This window comes from Aspergillus multicolor (assembly GCF_047715735.1).
Source record: "Aspergillus multicolor strain CBS 133.54 unplaced genomic scaffold BDW74scaffold_1, whole genome shotgun sequence".
Lineage (NCBI taxonomy): Eukaryota > Fungi > Ascomycota > Eurotiomycetes > Eurotiales > Aspergillaceae > Aspergillus > Aspergillus multicolor.
Genome location: NW_027395952.1, coordinates 2,594,288 through 2,617,017, shown reverse-complemented (window position 1 = coordinate 2,617,017; position 22,730 = coordinate 2,594,288). Strand labels below are relative to the sequence as shown.

Here is a 22,730-nt window from a genome sequence, read left to right as displayed (position 1 = left end):
AGGTATTCTAACTTGGCGTTCAATTAATAACATACCCCCCATCAACAACCATAGCATGCCCCTGCACAAAACTCGCCTTGTTCGACGCGAGGAACAACACCGCATCCGCCACCTCCCTTGCATCTCCCATTCTTGCCATCGGCGCAATCCTAACCGCCGGCTCGAGCGCCTTCCTCGTCTCCTCATCCGCAGTCGTCATATTCGTATCGATGACGCCGGGACAGACACAGTTAACCCGGATAAGGTCTTTAGAGAAATCGATCGCGTCCGCACGGGTGAGACCGATGATTGCGGACTTTGACGCGCAGTATGCTGCTGCGCCGGCGCGCGAGACGACGCCGAGCTGGCTGGCGATGTTCACGATCGAGCCTCTAGTCTTGGGGCGCCAGGACTCGGCGCCGTCGGAGACGGGGTCCTGCGTTACCATTATACGCAGGGCGGCGCGCGAAACGAGCCATGTCCCCCGATAGTTTATGCCGTTTATGCGATCGAATTGTTCGCTGGTGACTTCTGTAGTGCGGAGGAATTCCTTCTGCAGGACGCCGGCGCAGTTGATCACGTAGTCTAGTCGCTTGAACTTGCTGAAGGACTCTTCGACAAAGGCGTTTACGAAGGACTCGTCGCTGATGTCACCGGGATACACTAGGACGTCGACGTCGTTGGACGTTGCGGATTGGATTTGGCGCTCTGTTTCGTCTAGCCCTGTGTTTGGGAGGTCGGTTATTGCGATGCATGTGCAGCCGGCTGCTGCGAAGGCTAGGGCTGTTGCGCGGCCAATTCCTGCGTATTGTTAGTTGGGTTTGTTTGAGGATGGCAAGGTTGGGAAGAAGGTATATGGCTTGCCTCCTGCTGCGCCGGTTATTACTGCCGTGCCGGGGAAGGTGTAGGATGCTGTGGACATGGTGGGGTGGCACTGAACTCCAAATTTCAAAAAAAAAAAAAAAAATTCTAGTTCGATATCTGCTGATCTGTTGATCTACAGGTCAAATTGAGACTTCTTGAAATACCGCCGGCGATGAAGACTTTGCATCAAGGTAGACGTGATGCTTTATTTATGAGGTCATTGCTGTTGACCCCGCAGCTTATCGATAACCCCACTTCTGGTTGGAGAAATTGGGGGGGGGGAGATTGAGGTCAACAGTCTATGACCCCAAGATGTTTGATATAGAAGTCGCTTGGTGTTTGAGCATTGCAATGGAATTTGTGTAAAAACCGTTCATGGTTGGGGCTCTAGAACTTCAGAATTTCTTGATGCTGAGATCTATCAATCAAGTCTATGTCTGTACTATATAATCTCGATCCAAATTCCATAGCCCAAGAAGAATATTAGGCGTCTAGTTCTTCGCCAAAAACTCCTCGCTGAACGGATAATCAATGTACCCCTGCTCCTGCATCATGGCATAAAAGCTCGCCCGGTCATATTTGTTGAGCGGAATCCCCTCCTTAATCCTAAACGGCAAATCAGGGTTCGAAATAAAATGCCGTCCAAAGACAACAGCCACATCGTTGCCCTTATACTCCTCAAACGCCGCGTGACAGTTCTTATCATTATACCCACCCGCGACAAGGACAGGACTCGTCTTCCCCCAAATAACAAGCATGAACTCAATCCCCTCCGTCTTCTCACAGTCAACGTTATTGATGACCCGCGACTCAATAACATGCAGATACGCAAGACCCATCTCCTTCAGCTTCTCCGTGATATAGCTGAACTGCGGCACGGGGTCCGCCATCTTCATTCCCTACCATGTATTCCAGGGACTAAGTCTAAACCCAACTCTCTCAGCACCAATAGCATCAACAAGGCCCTTCGCAACCTCAAGCCCAAACCGGGCGCGGTTCTCGATAGACCCACCATAACCATCGGTTCTTTGATTCGTCATATCCTGGAAGAATTGATCAACAAGGTACCCGTTCGCCCCGTGGACTTCGACGCCATCAAACCCCGCAGCGATGGCATTGCGTCCAGCGCGGATGAAATCATCAATACACTCCTTAATCTCAGCTTCAGTGAGTTCCTTCGGAACAGCCCCATACCCGTCCTCCGAGTTCAGCGGAATCGCACTCGCACCGCGCACCTCGTAGCCCCCATCCCTCTTCAGCGTTCCCGGATCCGCAACGCGCCCCACAGCCACAAACTGGCAGACGATAAAACTGCCCTTGGCGTGCACGGCATCGGTGATTTTCTTCCATGCGGCCACTTGCGCGTCGTTCCAGATCCCGGGGGCGTGCGGGTATCCGCCGTGTTGGGGGGAAATGATTGTTGCTTCGCTGATGAGTAGGGTTCCTGGGACCGAGGCGCGCTGCTCGTAGTATGTTTGCGCCATTGGGAGGGGGATGTGGTTTGCATCGGCGCGCAGGCGCGTTAGGGGCGCCATGACGACGCGGTGGGATAGCGTTGCGTTGCCGATGCGGAGGGGGGTGAAGAGGGGGGATTGTGATGATGCCATGGTGTGTTATGTGGTGATTAGAGATGGATTGTATAGACAAAAATTGCGGCCTGAGGTGTTGGTATTTATGCAGAGTGGATGGCGAATGGAAAGGAGCTGAAGTTTGTTAATGCAAAATTTTTCGTTTTTAAACTTGCAAGTATAGAGCCTGATGCACAAGGCTCTATACACCGATTTCTAATCCTTGCCTTTTTTCAAGCCGCAGTGGGGCGCTCTGTACAAGGTAGCAGTTCTATTGGCAGATAAGATTCAAGCTTAAGATCCTGCATCCAATGGTCGCTTGCACTGCTGAAATATGTGGGGTAGGGCCTGCCACGTGTGCCTTGCAGAATCCGAAAATAGCTCGAGGCTGGTCCTGCAGTGTTGGCGTCGAGATAAGGCCGGAAAGTGATTGAGAAGGGTTTAACAAAATTGATAGTAAATGTTAAGATAGCTATTCTATTTAGGATTTATCTTTGCAGCTCAGATTGTCGTAAAATGCCACTCTTCTGCTGAAATTCTAGCTTCATTCATTTGTAGCGGACATTGTGGTTACGGACTACACCCAGAAACGCTCTATCAAGCCTCTATGATTGCGTTAGTATGCCTATATTTCAACCTGTTTTTGGATCGAGTTTGCGCACGCCGGGTAACAACCCCAGATATCGGCTCGGAAGAGAGACCGAGTATGCGGGGCGACAGCATCATATCCACTGGAGGTTCCCCAATTCTAGAGTTTGGCTGGGTTCGGCTACCTCGGCTCGGTTGGTTTATATTTGAGTGTGGATGTAGCTTAGCGTTCTCCATACTCTGCTTTCAATTGACCTCTTCTCAGCTGATCAAGGTTGCAATAGGAGTATCTATCTGAGTTATTTACAAATCTCATTGACTTATAAGCTGCTGCTGAAATACGTTCAACGGACGCAAACTATGCTTCCTTAGTTTGAACATCCTCAAAGAAAGATCAAAGGACCCGATAGCGTACTGAGGACACCAAGAGCTCAAGATACGCATTTATTTACCTGAGAAGTTGCAGATTCGAAGCACTCGGGCAATAATTGACGAGCTATAGATAACGGCAGTTTCAATTGCTACTCGGAGTAATGCAATCTCGTCCTGTCGCGGACGTAACCGCAATGCTGTTAACACGGCATGTCTCCGGGCCCGCAATGGTCACCCCTAGCTGGTTTAACGCGGAGACGGATCAGCTCCCGGGTCAAGGGGCTGTGACCTGGAGCTTCGAGTGTCAACTTTCCAACTAAATCTCTTGGACGACCACTCAGCGTTTACGTTTAACTGCATTACGGAGCTTGTTTGAGCTCTATCGTCTCTTGGCCCGGAACCCCTTCCGGGTGTCTATGGTACTTGCTAAGTAGTTATAATGAAGCTAGAAATCCCCCAACCCCCAAGCCTCTCAATCAAGATGAAATATCCTGAAAATGTAGAGATGCTGGAGGAGTACTGCCCTTTTTCCCTTCTGCCATTTCAGCCGTGAAAGAATACCTGGTGTTTGGTGCCTGGCATTGACCTTCGGAATTGAGCGGGCTCGGAAGTCTGATACAAGCCCGAGTCATGCCTGACGACATCTACCTACAATTTCCGTGACATTTCTAAACAAGTAATCACCTCAAGTAAGATGTGGGGACTGCTGTCTTATCGCCCTTATCTCTTTGTCAGATACCGTTACCATTACTCGACCTATGTGATAATTCTATGACTATTGTCTTTAACCCCAGATTCTCCCACCTCCGCATGAAGATGTCACGCCCTTCGCTCCAGATCGTACTACATAGAGAGCCTTATCATACCACTTGCTGATTATGCATGACTATAAATTAATCCTGGGAAAGTCTGGGGTAGGACCGGCCGTTTGCCCAGCTTCCATGGCGCACACAAGCCCACTGCCCAGATATCAACACGACCTCTGACATGGCGAATACTGTTATCTCTTGGTATCTACTCCAACTGAACCGTGCCTCAGACTCATATCTCGGCTGACGCAAGACCCGCCCTGCCCCTTTCCGGTTATAAGGCCAGATGCTTTGCCACGGTCTGGGTGTAATTCTCCACCGGCATAGAGGAAGATAACTTTCTTTCCTCATATTCTACCCATTATGGACTACCAAGATGCCTCTCCGCCCTACGACATGGCCAAATCCAACCTCAAGGCGCCGGCCGCCTACCCCCACCCTGAAGACGAGACAAAACTCGGCGAGATCCGCGAAACCGACCGGAATGCCTACGAAGAGGGCGTTGCAAACTTCAGCAGACTCGGCTGGAAACGCCTAACAATCGTGCTGATCGTTGAAGCCATTGCGCTAGGAAGTCTTTCTATCCCCTCGACATTCGCAACACTGGGCATGGTCGCCGGTGTAATCTGCTGCATTGGGCTGGGCCTCCTGGCCATCTACACAAGCTACATCGTCGGCGAGGTCAAATTGGCCTTCCCCGAGATAACCAACTACGCCGATGCAGGCCGGATCGTGGGCCGACGGTTCGGATGCGGAAAGGCAGTGTACGAAATCATCAGCGTGATGTTCTGCCTGCAACTTATCCTCATCGTCGGATCGCACTGTCTAACGGGGACAATCGCCCTCGTCAAAATCACCGAGAGCGACGTCTGCTCCGTGGTCTTTGGCGTTGTGTCTGCTATAATTTTACTTCTGCTTGCAATCCCGCCTACCTTCGCGGACGCCGCAATCCTCGGCTACATCGACTTCGCCTCCATCATCATCGCCATCGGGATAACAGTCATCGGAACCGGCCACGACGCCGCAACATCGCCTGGCGGTCTGGCGGGTGTCAACTGGTCCGCCTGGCCAAAAGAGAACCTCACATTCACGGAGGCGTTCATCGCGCTGTCGAATATTATCTTCGCGTACAGCTTCGCGATGTGCCAGTTCTCGTTCATGGATGAGATGCACACGCCGGCTGATTATAAGAAGTCAATTTGGACGCTTGGATTAATCGAGATGGTTATCTATACGCTTACCGGCGCGCTGGTTTATGCGTTCGTCGGACAGGACGTCATCAATTCGAGTCCGGCGCTGCTTGCTGCAGGGCATACGCTGTCCCGTGTAGCGTTTGGGATTGCGCTCCCTGTGATTTTCATCTCAGGGTCTATTAATACCGTTGTTTTTGGCCGGTTAGTCCACGGTCGGATCTTCGCGAACTCACCAATTCGATACGTCAACACGCGGATGGGCTGGGTTACGTGGTTAGCTGTCATTGCAGCTGCCACGGTCATCGCGTTTATAATTGCCGAGGTGATTCCGTTCTTCAATGACCTGCTCTCAATCTCGTCGGCCCTGTTCATCAGTGGTTTTACGTTTTATTTCCCGGCGATTATGTGGTTTGTGTTGTTGAAGAAGGGGGGTTTGTTTGAGGGGTGGAATATGCTGTGGACGCCGGTTAATGGCGCCATTCTTGCCATCGGCTTGATTGTTTTGGTGGGTGGGACGTATTCGAGTGTTGATGATATTGTGAGTTTCTTCCTTCCTGAGATTTGGTGGTGAGTGGTGAGTGGTGAGTGGTGAGTGGTGAGTGGTGAGTGGTGAGTGATTTGCTAATGCTTTATCTCTGCAGATTTCGAATTATAGGTCTGGGTCTGTGAGGGGGGTTTTTACGTGTGCTTTGCCTAGCTAGAATACCCTGTTCTCTAAGAGAATAAATATATATATATCTTATGTTCAACCCTCTATGTGCATTGTAAAGAAGAAAACTTTCCTCTCCCACTGCTTTCAAATGACCGGATTGTCATCTTTCCATACCTTGTATTACAGTAAACCGTCAGCCGTTGCGTTACAAGACAATCCTATCTTATCCATTCTGCATAGCAATGAGCGAGATAATGTAGTTACAGGTAGGACTCTCTCCGAATCTTGCAAGTATCCCGAGGTCGTCGACTCGGCTCTCTGCGGACGATACTGGAGTTTTCGCGTCGGAGCAACCAGCCCTTAGCCGGGCGAGGCGGAGACTGCGGTGCTCGATATGGTAGTCGATACAGATACTGGGCTCGAGAGGTCGAATTCGCAAAGGTGGATCTGTCCTTCCATGGTTCAGAAATTTTGTGGTTTGTAAAGCATTTGTATTCAGCCACCTTTCTCTCGTTGTTTAATTTACTTCTCAAGTGAGGAGTACTAGAAGGAAATTGTTTGCCTTCATAGTGAGATGTGGATTGATTCATCGGTATTAAGAGGGCCTCACGCACCACGCTGTACAGGACTCTCACAGCCCAAGTTCGATCGACTCCCGAGCCCGGGCCCTTAGGATCCAACCTAACTTGCAAATATACATCCGAAGCTGGACGAAGTGAGCTTTACTAAGAAGACCATTGACGTCAATGGTATCTTCTCAAAACTCAACAGCCTGTAATTACACCCAAAATTCGTTGGATGTATATTGTGGTTAGGAAGCTTGACCAAATAATTCTTGTCAGAGACCAGAAATATATAACTTTGCAGTAGGCGGCCAAAGCAGTTTTCGACCTTTTTACAGGTTTTTCATTTGGGTTATAGACTAAAGCAAAGTAAGAAATGACCATCTAATGGGGCGATAGCTCAGTTGGTAGAGCGTTAGACTGAAGTCTTCAAACATCAGTCACATCATCTAAAGGTCGCTGGTTCGATCCCTGCTCATCCCATTACTTTTTTCTTTCGACTCCCCTTATCTAGCATGGTTACGCTGCCGTACTTTTTGCTCCATTGGGTATCATGAAAATTAATTAATAAAACAATTAACTGGGAAGATACTTCAACCTCTGAGCGCTCATATCAACTGGTTCTCCCCCGATTAGCTGATTGGACGAGACTCGTCTTCTCTGGCCCCATCAGCGACTGTAAAACCGTCCGGTCCATACCCAGGACGCTGGCGAGTGTGGTGTCGTATTGCCTAAATGGAATAGTACCTTTATAACCGCTCTTAGGTTTATATCTTTTCTCTTTCTACCCGCTGGCCTGATTGATGTATCCTCGGCATGGCTCAAGCCCCAATAGTAAATAGTCTTGGACAGGATAAATTGCAGTGGGTGCCACTCAGCTTAGATAGGTACTCTAAGCAGGATCTGAGGTGGTTTGACTTTCAGGCATCATTGTAAGACGCAGATTATCAAATGATATGGAGTATCTCAGGGGTCTCCTAGCAAGATGGTTACAAGATCGAGTGCTATACTCAATCATTGGAAATGTCATTCGTAAATCCACTAGGTAAAGCACACGGAAGGACCTTCAAAAACCCGGCAACCACGGTAACCATAGCACAGCAATGGAAGCTAGAACTAAATTAGCCCAAGACTAGATTTCAGAACGCAATGCTATAAGAAATGAGAGCCAAATCGCCTAGAGAATATGCGGCCGTTATCCAAGATACAACAAAGAAGAGATGGACGCGAAACGCCTTGACCCGTACCCTCACCCCTCTAGTCAGAGTCCCAATCAACATCGCCAGCCCGCGGAGTGCTACCATACCCACTTTGAGCGCCAACCGGGGGACTCTGGTGCTTGCTCGGGGTCATGGGAGGCTGCGGCAGATTAAGGTCAGTCCTCATCCCCATAGCCATACCCATGTTATGCCCGAAGCCGACGCCCATCTGCGGAGGAGAGGTGAAGCTGAGATCCTGGCCATGCTGCTGTACTACCGGTTGGCCGCGAGAATTGTCCGCCATGTATTCGTACTGGGTGAACTGAGTCTGCGACTGGCGCGCCCCCGCATTGTGGATCTGCGGACCATCGTAATGGCCTTGTCCGTGGGCCATTGGACTGGGGGTCGGTGGGTAGTAGGCCGCCTGGGTATTGGGAGGAATGCCTCCCTGGCCCGGAGTGAACTGCATGTTCGGGTTGGACGCCTGCGAAGACTTAGGGGTGAAGGCGTCGTTGCGGTAGCCTTGCTGGAAGGCGGCCTCGTGGGGCGTTTTGTGCTTGATTTGGTAGAGATAGTTGTCAAAGCCCTCGCCGGCGTCAGCGACGGTCTTGAAATGCCTGGCGCTGATGTCGTACTCCGACGTGTTGGATGGGCCCTGTGACTTTGAGTCTGGGTTCTCTTTCTCATACCGCGCAAGGGCGGAGGCGATCAAGAAGGCGTTTCTGATTTGTCGTCCGTTCCACTTTGAGGTCTCCCTCCCTCGTTCACTATATTTGTAGTGCTTCATCGCGAATCTCTTTATGCCTTTTACATCAATTGTTAGCGGGGTCTGGCAGGTTGCGGCGGCACGTTCTTCCTCAACAGTCTTCAAGCGGTCCAGGTTTAATTTCCAGATCTGCTTCGTCGATTCCTCGTCAAGACTGGGATAATGGAGGCTTATGTGGATTCGAGACCTGAAGGCCTCATCGATGTAGCCGACGCGATTGGTGGTGAGGAAGAGAATTCCTGTATAGTACTCCAGCACTCGCAGGAAAACTATTTGGTAAAGACGTCAGCATTGTAGTCAGGCGATGAAGGGTACCTATGATAGACTTACCCGAGACCAGTGCATTTCTTTCGAGATCCGTAGGCCTTCTCTCAGAAAGGAAAACGTCCGCCTCGTCCAACAAAAGAATGCAGCCCCATAGCTGGGCGAGGCGGAAGACATCCTTGAGCTTGCCCTCTACCGCTGCCGGTGACAACCCCAGGTCGCCGTACGTGATTGGGAGCAAAGGCTTTTACCAGTGGTGAGCAATGGTCTCTGCTGTGGATGTTTTGCCAACTCCGGGCACGCCGTGAAGTAAGATAACAAGTCCGCGTCCCTTGTTGTGTACAATGTCCTGGTTCACACTATAATGCCCCGAGTCCTGTATACTCTTGCGCATGAAATGCGAGTGCACGAGGGACTGCAGTAGTCTCATGTGGTTTTCATCAATGACCAGGTAATCAAAGCTGCCACCACTAGAATCCTGAACACTGGAGAGGTTTCGAATGTCGACCGCAACGAAGCGGCGTTCCTGAAGGACATAGGCAAAGAGTCGACGCGGCAATAGAATGATGTCCTTATCGCTGAGCGGATAGTCCTTCTCCTTGCCCTTGATACCCTGCGAAAGAAAGGGATCGACCTTTCCACAGTAGTCCGCCATTTGCTTGCGGTCTACCCAGTCATCGACCCAGTACGAGTTGTAAATGTTCGATGATACAGCTTTTTGGTCTTTAATTTTCCAGGAGAACATCACATGGGAGGAATCTGGATAACCCTTTTCTCCTGCGTCTGTACTGGGATACCAGGAGTTGAATTTCCAGGTCAAATGAAGTTTCATGGCCTCACCTGCGTCGAGGATAACATCACTGGCTATATACTGCAGGGAGCTCTGAGAGTCGGGCGTCAGGGCCCATCCAGTATGGAGGAGAAAATGTTCCTCTAGACATTTCTTGCACTTCTTACCCGACTCCTCGGATTCTTGAACGAGGTCTTTGTGGTTTTCGGCGAACCGGAGTGGGTATACGTTCAGGTCGGCAATGTCCTCCTCTCCTTTGAAGTACTTGATGGTGAAGGTGGTTGGGACGCAGACGTAGGCCTCTCCGTTGTGGTCGATTCGGTAGCATCTCAGCTCGAAATTGTCGCCGGACGCTCGCTTCCAATACAGTTTCCAAATATTCTGATCACCATCGCCAGTGACTACCGACATAGGATTGGCCTGAAAAGAGGATGTGGCCTCGGGGTTGTAGATGCACTCGCCAAGGCTGAACAGATGCCACAGGTCAGCGAAACAGATCTTCTTATGCCTGTTCGGGGTCTCAGATTTGCTCGAGGTATAAAACATCGTCGCAAGTGGCAGTATCTCTTCCTCGAGGAACTGAATTAGATAGCGAAAATCCTCGACGAGATGAAGCTTGTCGGCGCGCGCTTTCTCCGGAGCAGTCATGGCAGTGTGCACTGGTGACAAGTCTACGTTAGGCATGCCCGACTCATCCTCCTCTCCGGCCTTGTCGAGCTCGGATTCCATCTTGGCAAGTCGTTGTCTGAACTCCTCAATGTTGTAGATCAATGGCGCGAATGGTCGCCTGAAGACCAGTGGCTGTGAGGTATCCTCATCCGGGTCAAAGATCTCGACAAGTTGGCGGGCTAATGGAATGGAGGTAATACGAATAGACTGGATATAGGCACCGGATCGGATAACATTGCGCTCTCGTGCTGTTATCATATGCTGCTGTGCCTCTTCAGTTCCGACCAGTCTCAGCTTCTCGCAAAAGATATCGTCCTTCTTGTATTCGTCTTCCAGCGACGGGGGACCCATGAGCAGCTCGATGAGCGCCGAGTTCCTTTGATCCGGAAAGCGGTTTGCAAAGTTGATCCAGTTCAACTTGCGTGTTTCTCTTACTATGGGGAGTTGTAATGGGATGGAATCGCCATCGTCGTCAGATGGGCCCTTTGCTGTGTTTTCGAGTTCGTTCTCGGCATTGTCGCCGCTGACGACGCGCCTGCTCACGGTTTCTTTACTCTGCAACTCCATATTGAGTAGACGGTTCTCCAACTCCCCGAGCCGCTTTTCGAGCGCCCGGGTGTACTCGGACTGGTCTTTCGGAGCTGTAGGGGGGTTTCAGGTGCTGTCGCCGGGCCATTAGCGACCGCCCCATTGCTAGAGGTCTCCTTTGGTGGCTCAATGGTAGCCATTGCGTTTGTCAATTTCGGAGGGAGAAGTTTGGGAGGAGACTAGCGTGATCAGCCAACATTTGTGCAAGTGGATTTGGAAAGCGCGCTGGGCTGAGGGAAAGGCTGTTTATACCCAGAAATGGAAAGAGCCACGGTCGGCTGGGGGCCCCTGTGAGTCCCAGACGCGTTCAACATCCTTCTTTCGACTCACTTACCCCTCCCTGCGGTGGCCAGAAGTACCGGGGGTCGGAACCTGCTGAAAACCAATTGAACGAACCCAGTTGCTTCCCGAGGTCTGTCAAACCCTTCCGACGGTGAGGTGGGTGTGACAAATGTCGGGCGTTGGCGTGTCGCTCGTATACAAATACCTGGGCGATGCAGCTCGGGGATCATCGACCACTCCATGATAACTATCTCGGATGACATACATACTCCATGGTGGACCGCAAGGACAGTCCTGTGTAATCTGGGAGAGAACGGACGGCTGGGAGCCTCCTCCTCTCATCACCCCTCTCGTTTATTCCATCATCCTGTCCTGCAATCCACCCCCACTGAGTGCCGGGGCGATGCTGTGCAACGTTCCGTCCTTTCACTGCCTCAGTCAATATTTCCGAGTTCTTACAGACAGTCCTGCCGCAATGCCATTGCGAGAATGTTTTATTACCCTGTCAGCCTTTTGGCCTCAGCTTAGCTGAGCCTGCCGCAGCACGGCACTGCCAGCAACCGATTACGGACTGCGTTTGGGCTTTATATGCTTGACTAGCCCTGCGCACCCTTACATCTCATTTCGATGCTCGCATACAACCTTGAACTTGCGATCATGTTCGAACGCCTACGAAAGCTGGATCGACAAGAAGACATCCGGAAGCAAAAGAAATTTGCGGCCGAGTACACCCTCAAAAGTGGAAGGGAACTCCACGAAGCTCTCACTGTGCCTGCCACGTTTGACCTAAAACGGGCAGAGCTCGCCCCTTTGCCCGTGCTTAGGTTTGTTCTCCCATCTCACGGCCTGACTTCCTGCTGACAGACATCAAAGGTATCTTCAGGAGGTACTCGATGTGCATAACGCGACCGCTGAAGAAGCCTTGCGCTTTAGCATAAAAGGGTGTACATGGAAGGATGTCTTCTGTGAGCTCGATGCGGCTGTCAGCATCTATCAGCAAAAGGCCATTAGAAAATTGAATCTGCTGCGCAAAATCGGATGCGTGGCCGGTGATCACTCTGATGAGATCAGCCCCTGGTGCGAGCTAGTGCCGGCAGACAACGGGCTCAACGTCCTCAGTGCTGGTTTGAAGATGATCTTTGGCGTAAGTAATGATATGTACCCCCTTGCCTTTTTTACCATTAGCACTGCCTTTTGAGCCACAGATTGCCAAGCGAAATGCCGAAAATCGAGAGAAAATCCTCCAAGCGTTCCACGACATTCCGGCGCTGCTTGTTTTGACAACAAAACAGCACGCCAAGTTCGATTTTGTCCCGAACTTACGTCAGAGTGCTATTACCTTCTATGAGACGGTCGTTCGGGCGTTGGCGGAGTTGATCGTTCTGCTGAATGGGGACATCAACTCCAAGCCCCAGGCATGGGAGCGCGTCAGCCAACTTAGGAAGCGACTCTTTGGCTCCAGCATGAGAGGAAAGACCATTGATACAATCTTGGGAATAGTGTCCACTCAAGCTGCGAAATTCAAGAAGTGTCTCGACCTGATTCGCGATGACATCAGACTAGACACGTATCAGACCGTCCTCGAAAACTCGGCGGCATTAGATACAATCTCAGCGAGGTTTGATTAGCTCCGGAGCGAGATGGAAACGCTGAAAGAGGCCGCCCAGCAAAACCAGAGTACTGGAACTGACCCTCAGCTGCAACGCCAGGTTTCAACCGAGACCCTCGATTTGACCTCCAAGTACGGCGGCATGAGTCGGAAGGACCAGCTCGGGCTTGATGTCATGAACCGGGTGGTCGTATTCTTGGTCTCAAATCCGTTTGGTAAGAGAACATCCCCCTTCATGTGTGGTCTCTTTGTTGACCACCGGGTTGGTGCCAAATAGAGGTACCGTTGAACAGCCAACATTCGTCTCCGGTTCAGTCCCCAGCACAATGGCTCTCTGAAACCGACCTGATGCACAGCTTGAAGGTCTACTTCCGCGAGCATCTGGAGAATCTTGATACGGTGCTAAAGGACCAACATCAATTTGATGCCGCAGCACAGAGTCACGCACGTCAAATTCTTCAAATTCCTGGATTTTCCCAATGGATGTCATCCCAAACCCCAGATATGCTATGGGTCAACGGCAACTTCGAAGACGTCGGGCCCCGTCGGATTTCGGCCTTGTCCGTTCTCTGCGCATTGCTCGTGCTCAGCCTGCATCAAAACTCCAATGCTATCATCCTCCACCATTTCTGCGGGCTCCATGAGTCCGGCGAGGCAGGCACAGTCACTGGCCCCAACGGCCTTATCCGCAGCCTCATATTCCAACTCCTCTTCTGCGGCCGACATAAGTTTAACCTGGACTTCATCAATACCCGTCGCTTCGCCAATGAGATTGAATCTCACTCACTCCACATGCTCTGCCACACTTTCCGGCAGCTGATCGAGCAGCTTCCACCCAAACAGCCCGTCATCTGCATCATCGACGGCATTTCGGGCTTTGAATACGGCCCGTGGCTCGATGAACTTTGGGACGTAATGCTGATTCTCAACAGACTGGTTACCGATGATGCCTTGCGCCCGAACTTCAAGTTGCTGATCACGACGCCCTTCGCGGATGGTGTTATCGATCGCACTATCAGCCAACATCAGAGAGTGATTCTGCCTCCTTATTCACTGTTTGATGATGGCCTTGAGATGTCGGATCGGCTTATTTGGAATGATATTGGGCAAGTAGATCGGCTGGAGCAGTTTCGCAGGGCGGTGCGGATGAAGGAGGAGGATGACGATGAGGATGAAGATGAGACGGATGGTTCTAGTGAGTAGGTGATATAGAGTGGGGGCAATTCTGGGTTGATTCTCAAGCTCCAGCTGAGACATCTGTTTTCTATATTTAGATAGCTTGTTATGCTAACGTCTTTTAAGATTTGCATACCCATTGGTTGATGAAAATTCTACCGTATCCTGCGCAAGTAGTACATCCGGACTAGCTGAGCCCAACCACAGCGAGGCTCCTTATTGAAACCTACTGGCCTCCTTTCACCACTGTACATACTATGGCTTGCTTTGGATGGGCTCCTTGCGTTGGTTCAGTCTTTTGTATTCATTCTCTATCGTCACATTGCATCACCGGGTAGAAGCAGATCTAACAGCATTAGGATTAATTATTTGTGGATATGTATTACTTAGGTACCAGGCTATGACATGAACATAAGGTACCCAAGTCTTCCTTACACAGGTAGCCCTGAGGTCATTTAATGTTAATGTTTCGTCCTTCCACCCCGAAAAGCCCCTCGAGCACGAACCAAAACGCCTCATCCCCAACCTGCACCGCAAATCCAAATTAGAGTATGGTACTTGAACGAGTATAGCGGTAATGACAACCGAAATTATAGTATATACAGAAAACAGAGAGAAAACAGAGTGCCTTAAGGTTGTCGGTTGAGCGCGAATGATCCTGCCGGTGTTAAGATAATCTTAAATTCGAATCCACAGTTCTAGAAGAACAGTCGAGGTCAATAGCAGTCCACGAGTATTCATCAGGTCGAGGTCTATGCTGGTTCCACTGTTACCTAGGTAGCAGCCAGGCGACGGAGTTATCGGTGATAGCTGTCATCTTTTAGACATGGCATATACAAAATATACAACTGCGGTTTCTCCATCATTATTCCGAGCTTGCACAACCTATCTTCTACTGTAAAGGGTACTTAATAAGGCTGAGCCCCCTCTTCTTTCTGACTACTGCCAATCAGCTCCGGACCTCGACTTTGGCTCGTACCTAACCGCCTCAGAACAATGCATCGGAGCTACAGTGGACAAGGGACGAGGATGCTTCCGTGCATCTCTCTGGTCTATTTAAAAGCCCAGACAAATGGCCACTGTCTGGAATGCTTAACAAAGACCGTACACCTAGAGTGACTGACCTCCCGCACCAAGAGATGATGTATCAAATTAGGGCTCAACACCCCTCTCCGTCAGACTACGCCCATTGGCCTAAGGCCAAGAAGCCCCACCACCGCGTCCGCAACATCAACATCAACATCAGTCATACCTCAACACCTCTAAAACGCGTCTGAACTATCCTCACCTCAACAATAAAAATCCCTCATCATACCCCAGAGCCAAATGGCGACCTTCGACTCTTTAAGCCTCGAATTAATCGAGCTCATCGCCCTCCAGCTCGTCACCCTAATCATCTTCGAGCCCCGCACCGAACCCCTCACCGGAACCAGCGACCTAAAACCCCTAATCGCGCCTTATGCGCGCGTCTCACGAAAATTCCAGGCGGGAATCGAGCGCATGCTCTACCGCACATACCGCACATCGAGCTCTGACCCCGGTGGTTTGCGTCTGATCCGGGAAAACCCGCTGCGGGTGGCGGCGATCCATGAACTTCGCTATACAATTGATCTGCCGGACTATGACCCTGAACTCCGTGGTCTTGCGCGTGAACGGAGTAAAGAGCACCGCGCTAATCTGGTTGCATTTCAAGATGGACTGGTAAAGTTGTGGGGTGAGCTTAGCGCGTGGGAGAAGCCGGCGTCTTTGAGTCTTGATGTGCAGGCTTGGTCGCCTGGGGATGATCAGACCGCTGAGGAGGCGGAGATGCGCTGGCTTTGTCCGGAGCATACGCTGGGTATTGATATTGATGCCGGGGTCGAACTGCCAACGATCGAGTGCGTGCGGGAGCTGGGCGTCGCCAGGGACGGGCGGCGGATCTATCCGGCTACGATGAATGCTATGGTTCTCAGCCTACCGAATCTCCGGGTCCTGGATTTGGCGATGAGACCCGTTCAATTCAGGCATAAGAACCTCAAGGCGGAGTATACAGCCGCATTAGCAAAAATGCTCGAAGCGCCGACGCTACACAAACTCGAAGAGCTCAGACTCTGCATGTTCGAGTACGCGCCGGGAAACCACGATTTCGACACGGGTCTCGAAAACGATCCCTCGTATCCAAACGGCGACGCGCTCAGCCACGCAATCCGCAAACTGGCACAACGCAGCCTAAGAGGTCTCACCTTATCAAACGGCGTCCCCATCTCCCCTGCGCTCTTCGGGCCTCCAGACGACGAAACCCCCTTCCCACACCTCGAACACGCCCGCATCGACTTTCCGATCCTCACCTACGACGGCCGCTGGTATTACACCGGGTCCCGAGAAACCATGGACGCAGACGAACTCGATCCAGACGAAGAGCGCGAAATCGCGCGCGGCCCGGCCATCGACGGTGCAGATTCCGATACTGACTCTGTGATCTCGATAAACATGGACCGCGCGGACTTTCTGAACGGGAATATACCTGAGCATCCGTGGCGGACTTTTCCGGATCCCGATACATTCGATCCCCTGATGCGCTCGATTGTATCTGCGACGCTGCGCATGCCGGTCCTAAGGAATATTATTGTGTGCTCGAAAGTGCGGCGGGAGACGCTGAGCGAGTTTCAGGACGAGGAGGAGAGACATTATGCTATTGCAGTGAATTTTGCGACGCCGGGGTGGTATGTTGATACGCTCCGTTTTCCGAATATGTCGCTAGATCAGGCGAGTAATCGGAAGAGGTGGGTTGTGAGGTTGGGGCCGAAGGCAAGGTGGGGTGTTCCGGAGGATATTAAGGATAAAATGAGGGAGAAGGTTGGAGGGGATGGGGATGTGGTTGTTTATCGGTCGAGGTCGTGAGTGGCGATGGATGGATACAGAAAGAGGGTGGAACTAGAGTAGCTTGAAACCAGTCATCTCGGTTAGCTAGAACATAACGGCGCAATGATATGAAGAAAAGGAAATGTATTTCTCTCCTATAACATTGGCTCATGTATACTGCGGCAGGTAGATTACTGCGTACTTAGAATCTGTCGGCAATCTCTCTGAACTCTGGCATCAAGCTGAGCCCAAAAGACCTGAATTCTTGGTACCACAAACACGCTCTGATAGGAGAAAATGAACACGAACCTGGAGTAACAAGTTGTTGGGCGTTGGGCTAAAATTTGGCGAACTCACCCGCTCAGGCAAGCTGAGGATGAGTGCCTACCTTAGGTACCTAGGTAGGGTAGTGTAACCATTGATAAGTATGGTGCATAGCCTCCGTGGGCGAATTGTTGGGCAGTGAGATTAAATCGAGGATTCCGATGAAGGACAAGAGCAAGGGCAAAATAGACCTTGTTTTAGTGACAGCATCGACTGTGGCTGATATGAGGTTGGAGAAGATGGGGGCAAGGGTCCACTATTGGTTGGATGTGTAGAGCGGCGCCAGGGTATTCAATGCATAAAGCGCGCCGGAAGTTACGTAGAGGCGAACGAGACATGTTGAATTGGGCATTCATGATGTTCAGGCCGGGTCAAGTGGAGAAAAGGAGCGAGTTAATACTAATGCTACAAGCTACAACTGAAAGAACGTCAATCAGGAAAAGAAGATTTGGCATGCAATGCACATGGCATATTCATTGAATCCGCTAGTTCATAGTCGTCAAAGCGACATGGGGGTATAATTCATACAAGGATCTTAGCTGGACCTGACCTCAGCAGAAAAGCCAGCAGAAAAACCAGCAGAAAAACCAGCAGAAAAGCCGGTCAGTCCAGACTTCGAAAAACAAAAAGCAAATCACCTCTCATCAGCAGCACTTCAGTGCAATGCAGTATCATCTCATGAAACATGAACCGTGGTCGTGATGTACATTCATCCTCTTATGCAAAGAAAGACAAGAAGAAAAGACGAAAAGAGGATCATCAATGAAGATGCTCCACCTTCTCCACCTTCTCAGTGCTCGTATCATCCGTTGACAAGCGGTCACCCTTGCCCTTGTGCTGGAGGTAGCTTGCGCGACGGAAAGCATCGTCTTCAACGTCGCCGGGTTGACGCATGAGCTCGCCGTGCTTGCCGTACATGTGGGGCTCTTCCTTCGCAGTGCGGACGAGCGAAAACACGCTCTTGGTCTTGCGGAAGATGCGGTCCATTTCCTCGAGGGAGCGGTAGGCCGTCTCGGGGTAGAAGAAGTAGGTTACGGGAAAGATGAAGGCGTTGCTAATAGAAAGTGTTAGTGGTGGTTTGGCGAGAAAGAAAGGAGGAGGGGGACTTACATGACGGCGAAGATGATGTAGGTCTGGTAGCCGATGTTGTCGAACGCGACGGGAGTGATCATGACGACGAGGAAGTTGAAGATCCAGTTGGATGAGGTGGCCAGGGCATTCGCCGGCGCGCGAATCTTCAGCGGCACGATTTCGGCGGGGTACAGCCAGGTCATGCCAAGCCAGCCGATGGCGAAGAAGGTGTTGAAGATAAAGAGGAACACGATACAGGTGATGTTGGCGGAGTTGGAGCCAGCGCTGGCGGTACCAGCAAGGATGGCCATGGAGATGGACATTCCCGCGGCACCGAAGAGCATCAGTGTGCGGCGCCCAAACTTCTCAACGGTAAACACGGCGATCCACGATGCGAGGAAGTACTCAGTTCCGTTCGCGGCCGCAATGAGACGCGAGTTCTGCAAATTCATTCCAAGCTGGTTCTCAAGCACGACGGGGATGTAGTAGGTGATCAAATTGATACCGGAGATCTGCTGGAACATCTGGTTAACGTAGGCGAGGACGGTGCGGTGGAAGTGTCGGTCTTCGGTAAAGGTGAACATGTCCTTAAAGGAGCCAGAAGCCATCTCCAAGACCGTGGCCTTGATCGCGGTAAATTCGGTCTGGATGAAGTCAGGGTCGGTTCCGTCGCCGACGAGCGCTCCAAGAACTTCGCGGGCCTCATCTTCGCGGCCTTTAAGGACGAGCCAGCGGGGAGACTCAGGAAGAAACATGACGAAGGCGAGAATGATGAGAGCGAAGAAGATTTGAAACGCGAGAGGGAAACGCCAGGCCACTTCGCTGGGATCGGCAAAGAGAAGACCGTAGTCAATCCAGTAACTGATCATGATACCGCAGGTAATCATCGCTCCCTCGATCATGACTAGTTGACCGCGCTTGTTGGCTTTGCAGCATTCAGACTGCCAGGTGGGGACGGTGGAAGTGTTCATGCCGTTTCCTGTTTGTGTTAGTGGACCATGGCCGAAGAAATGTGTTTTTACTCACCAAAACCAGTAACAAGACGCCCAACAATGAACTGAGCAAGGTGATATGAAGTGCACTGAAGGAGAGCGCCAATAACCATGATGAATGATCCAAGGAAGATGGTCTTGCGGCGGCCGAGCCAGTTTCCAACCCAAATGGTTGGGATCGAACCAGCGAAACATCCGAGGTTGTAGGCAGCGACGACGATTCCTGCGCCGGTAAGTTAGCTGCCAAATGCTTTGCACCACAATTTTATGTACCTTGACGAGTAGACTGGTTGCTTTGTGCGCCCGAGTCCAAGCTCTCATAGTAAGTGCCATTGGTAGCAATCGTAGGGAAGTACTTGATGAAGGATTCGAGAGTCAGGAGACCGCCGGTGACACCCTGATCGTAACCAAAGAGGAGAAAGTCCATGCCAGCGATGATACTAATCGCGAGCTGAAGCTGGTGGCCCTGGAGGCCCAGGTAACGGCGCGCCATGCTGAGTTTGTTTCCAGGAACTGGTGTTACTCAATTGTGCAGGGTTGATCGAGGCGGAAGGAAGAGGAGGAGAGGGAGGGGGCTTCTCAAAGGAAAGAGAAAGGATGGGAGAAGAGGGGTGTGGGAGGAAGAGGAAAAGAAAAGGATGAGGTCAAAAAAAAAGTTAAGATCAGCCCAGGTTGCACGAGGGGCAGCAAGCTTTTTAAGAAGACCAGGAGGCTCAGGGACATGACAGCCAGCCATTCCTCTCTGCCTGCAACACAATTTTGACTCGGCCACGAAGTCAATTGGAGAGGGCAGGCAACCGTAGCATCAACACCAGCAGTCAATTCACATCATTGGCCATGGTCCGATCCAGCTCCACCGTGACTCCTGGCCGTCTCCGGATCTGGCTTCTCCAGCTTCGAGTTATCTCCAGGTTCCTCCGCTTGGACTACGATTGTCTGTGTGGTGGACAAGGGAAAATGACGTTGATAGGCCGAAACAGGCCAAGTGCTGGGATCAGCGGGGGTGTGAGCTTAGTCACAGGGCAATGCCGTCATACGCTAGCCTGATACGGAGAAGCCGGTGCATGATCAAGGCACACAAAGACTGTTTGTGAGAGCTTTATTGTGGGATTTGAAGCTGGGGCCTGCGCTTTCCTCAAGGAGATGTCTGAGCCTGTCTGCCTGTCATGGCATCGCAATCTCAGCTCAGTCAGCTGAAGTCCTGCGCAAGGGATGACATCGGTTCGTGCGCTTGGCAGAATCGCGTGGCGCTCGCGTGGTCAAGGAATGGACAATCAGAACATATTTTTGCTATGTAGGTGGGCGTCCAAAGACATCGGAAATACTCCAAAAAAAAAAAAAGAGGTCATAGTGCGCAGTTGACGATGGAGAGCGAGCGTTTAATCCGGCAAAGGGCGGAAGTCTACTATGGAGGCAGTTGCCACCGGCGGTCTCCAGCACAAAATCCGGGGTCCGGAGACTCCAGATTCCACAGTAGCAGTGACCGGCTAAATCATCCACTCCATCGTTACTGCTCTGTTTTCTGCCTTCATTATCGTTTTCGCTTGCGACGATCAATATAGCATCTCATCCAAGCCTTCTGACCCGAGCCTGACGCTCTTCCTACACTGTAAATGTTTGTCGGCCGGAGAAATCCCGATGTAATCCCGCGATATTATCGTGACATCGTTGAGAGCGATCCTGAATCCCCAGATGCCCCACCCAATTTTGAATATCCGAGTCCCTCCTCACCACCGCCAGTTCGCGACCACGTCATGGCCAAACCGCATCATGTGCTCAACCTGCTTTCGTAGTCATGCAAGTGAGCTTCTGGAAGAAGTCAATCACTGCGATGATGTTGTACAATGTCGTACAATGCTTGCTTTTGAAAGTGAGGTTCGTGGTGTAGTATTAGTGGGCGATTCTGTTATCAGCAGGGTTGTGTTCCTGCCGAGCCTTGGCGGTCTCTGGGTGCGGCTAGCAGGGGTTTTCCCACAACCGACAAGACTCCCAAGCCTTGTCCAAGCTCTCTTCCTCAAATCCTCTGCAAGAGCCAAGTCATCTCTTTTGATCCTATAACATCGAGTCCTTGAAGAACTCGGCAACCCGAGAGTCGAAAATTCTATCGCTAAATGACCGATTCTGATCGAATTCCTGAAGCGTGTCGAGGAAATGAAGCCATTCGCAGCCCCCCGCCGCTCATGCAACCTCCAGATCCGATCGGCCCCTGTGCGTTTCTCTCACTGGCCACGCGACTCGCCCTCGCACCCACCCCCTCCATTCCTCCCCCGTCTCTCCCAACATTCGCAAGACTTTAGCCGGTCGGCCCTCACTAACCGACTCGAGTAACGCTTCACGACGCCGGTCGCGCTTCGTCGAATCGCGATGCCCCTATGCTCCATCGCCGGATTGCGCCACCTCCAGACCGCCGGCCGCCACGGCCCTCGAATCTCACCACCATCGTCATGTCGGTTGCGTCCGAGCCGACGAGTCGGACTGGGGGAGCTCGGATTACTGCTTTCGGGTATCCCGGGCTCCAGTGTGCCATCCATGTCAGCGTTACCCCGACTTCGGTGCCGCTGGTGCGGTTTCGTCGCGACCATGGTCCAGTCATCGCCTGAGGTCCGTGCCGTGTCGCTTCTCACTATGACTCGCGTTTCAGACTACGTTCTACACCTTGTGCGTCATAGTCTGTTGATACCTCCACGTTAGTTCCAGGCCGCCGTCTCCTGTTTCAGCACAGTACACTATCCATCGCTCAGCTCGCATAACCGTCCAGGACAATATTGCCACCGGAGAGACCACGCAACGCAAGGAGGAAGGTTTGTCGGGTATCAACGATCGACCATGCCATACGGTATGGCTACCGCCGGCCGAGCCGATATAACGTTCTGTTATTCTACGTACACGGCAACGTCCACGAAGATCTTCCGGCTGACACCAGCGTTTCCTCCGGACGCCGAGCACCCTCGGCGTGGTCTGAGGCGGCTTGAATCGGCGAGAATGCACGCTGCGATGCCCGACTTGGCGCTGGCGCTCGACACCCGCGGACCGACGTCACTGATGTCCCCGGAGTCGGAGCATTGACCAGGGGCGCCGATCTTTGAGATCTCATCGTCGACTTCTCTCACCTTGTTTCTGAGCGTTACCTATGTCATTGACGAGGGCAGCTGCCGTGACAGCCTCGTCGTTCTTTTTGGAAGGAGGCCGCTCCGACATCAAAGGACTGACTCGAGAGAGCCGCCTGCACTGCAAACATCTTGAAGTTAGGCCTGATATCTGTCAGAATAGAAATATTGTCCTTTTCATCAAGTCTTGGATAACTGTACGACTACTAGAGGCTCATGTTTGACAATTTTCGGCGACAAATGGCTTCTAGGTTCTTTCCCGCACATTCTCGTGGTGTCGCCCAACACCTCAGAATCATGCTACATGTTATTATAACCACTCCATCAATATCCACAGGAGGAAGCGCAGAGGCGATATCTTGACGTCGGCTTCCCAGTCGCCTAACGGACAACATTCAGTCTGTTCCTGAAGTCGGGCTAATGATTCAACGGATGCTTGATATATATTTCGATAGTATCAGTTA

General features: G+C 51.5%; 7 protein-coding genes and 1 non-coding gene across 8 annotated transcripts; 4 read left to right on the top strand and 4 right to left on the bottom strand.

The window, feature by feature from the left end:
• Positions 1-19: 19 nt before the first annotated feature.
• On the bottom strand, positions 20-901 carry BDW74DRAFT_164925 (SDR family NAD(P)-dependent oxidoreductase; the record flags this gene model as incomplete). The annotated part of the gene is made up of 2 exons (XM_073726345.1): positions 20-780; positions 844-901. The coding sequence occupies 2 exons, from the start codon at positions 899-901 to the stop codon at positions 20-22; spliced, it is 819 nt and encodes a 272-aa protein (XP_073590166.1).
• Positions 902-1,334: 433 nt separating this feature from the next.
• BDW74DRAFT_184776 (alkene reductase) lies at positions 1,335-2,450 on the bottom strand (the record flags this gene model as incomplete). Its single annotated transcript, XM_073730894.1, has 2 exons — positions 1,335-1,742; positions 1,779-2,450. 2 exons carry the CDS (start codon positions 2,448-2,450, stop codon positions 1,335-1,337), a joined length of 1,080 nt encoding a protein of 359 aa, XP_073590165.1.
• A 2,093-nt stretch (positions 2,451-4,543) lies between these two features.
• BDW74DRAFT_164923 (uncharacterized protein) lies at positions 4,544-6,074 on the top strand (the record flags this gene model as incomplete). The annotated part of the gene is made up of 2 exons (XM_073726344.1): positions 4,544-5,911; positions 6,015-6,074. The coding sequence occupies 2 exons, from the start codon at positions 4,544-4,546 to the stop codon at positions 6,072-6,074; spliced, it is 1,428 nt and encodes a 475-aa protein (XP_073590164.1).
• A 903-nt stretch (positions 6,075-6,977) lies between these two features.
• Positions 6,978-7,071, top strand: BDW74DRAFT_t15. The gene has a single exon. It is a non-coding gene; the product is annotated as a tRNA-Phe (tRNA).
• Positions 7,072-7,845: 774 nt separating this feature from the next.
• On the bottom strand, positions 7,846-10,843 carry BDW74DRAFT_172902 (uncharacterized protein; the record flags this gene model as incomplete). Its single annotated transcript, XM_073727691.1, has 3 exons — positions 7,846-8,822; positions 8,884-9,061; positions 9,110-10,843. 3 exons carry the CDS (start codon positions 10,841-10,843, stop codon positions 7,846-7,848), a joined length of 2,889 nt encoding a protein of 962 aa, XP_073590163.1.
• A 960-nt stretch (positions 10,844-11,803) lies between these two features.
• BDW74DRAFT_172901 (uncharacterized protein) lies at positions 11,804-13,958 on the top strand (the record flags this gene model as incomplete). Its single annotated transcript, XM_073727690.1, has 5 exons — positions 11,804-11,970; positions 12,020-12,290; positions 12,352-12,713; positions 12,783-12,970; positions 13,033-13,958. 5 exons carry the CDS (start codon positions 11,804-11,806, stop codon positions 13,956-13,958), a joined length of 1,914 nt encoding a protein of 637 aa, XP_073590162.1.
• Positions 13,959-15,257: 1,299 nt separating this feature from the next.
• Positions 15,258-16,684, top strand: BDW74DRAFT_164921 (uncharacterized protein; the record flags this gene model as incomplete). The annotated part of the gene is made up of 2 exons (XM_073726343.1): positions 15,258-16,630; positions 16,672-16,684. The coding sequence occupies 2 exons, from the start codon at positions 15,258-15,260 to the stop codon at positions 16,682-16,684; spliced, it is 1,386 nt and encodes a 461-aa protein (XP_073590161.1).
• Positions 16,685-17,543: 859 nt separating this feature from the next.
• Positions 17,544-19,852, bottom strand: BDW74DRAFT_142916 (sugar porter family MFS transporter). The gene is made up of 4 exons (XM_073722792.1): positions 19,433-19,852; positions 19,194-19,382; positions 18,207-19,146; positions 17,544-18,150 (listed from the first exon to the last, which is right to left on the bottom strand). Exons 1-4 carry the CDS (start codon positions 19,650-19,652, stop codon positions 17,856-17,858), a joined length of 1,644 nt encoding a protein of 547 aa, XP_073590160.1. The 5' UTR covers positions 19,653-19,852; the 3' UTR covers positions 17,544-17,855.
• Positions 19,853-22,730: the final 2,878 nt, after the last annotated feature.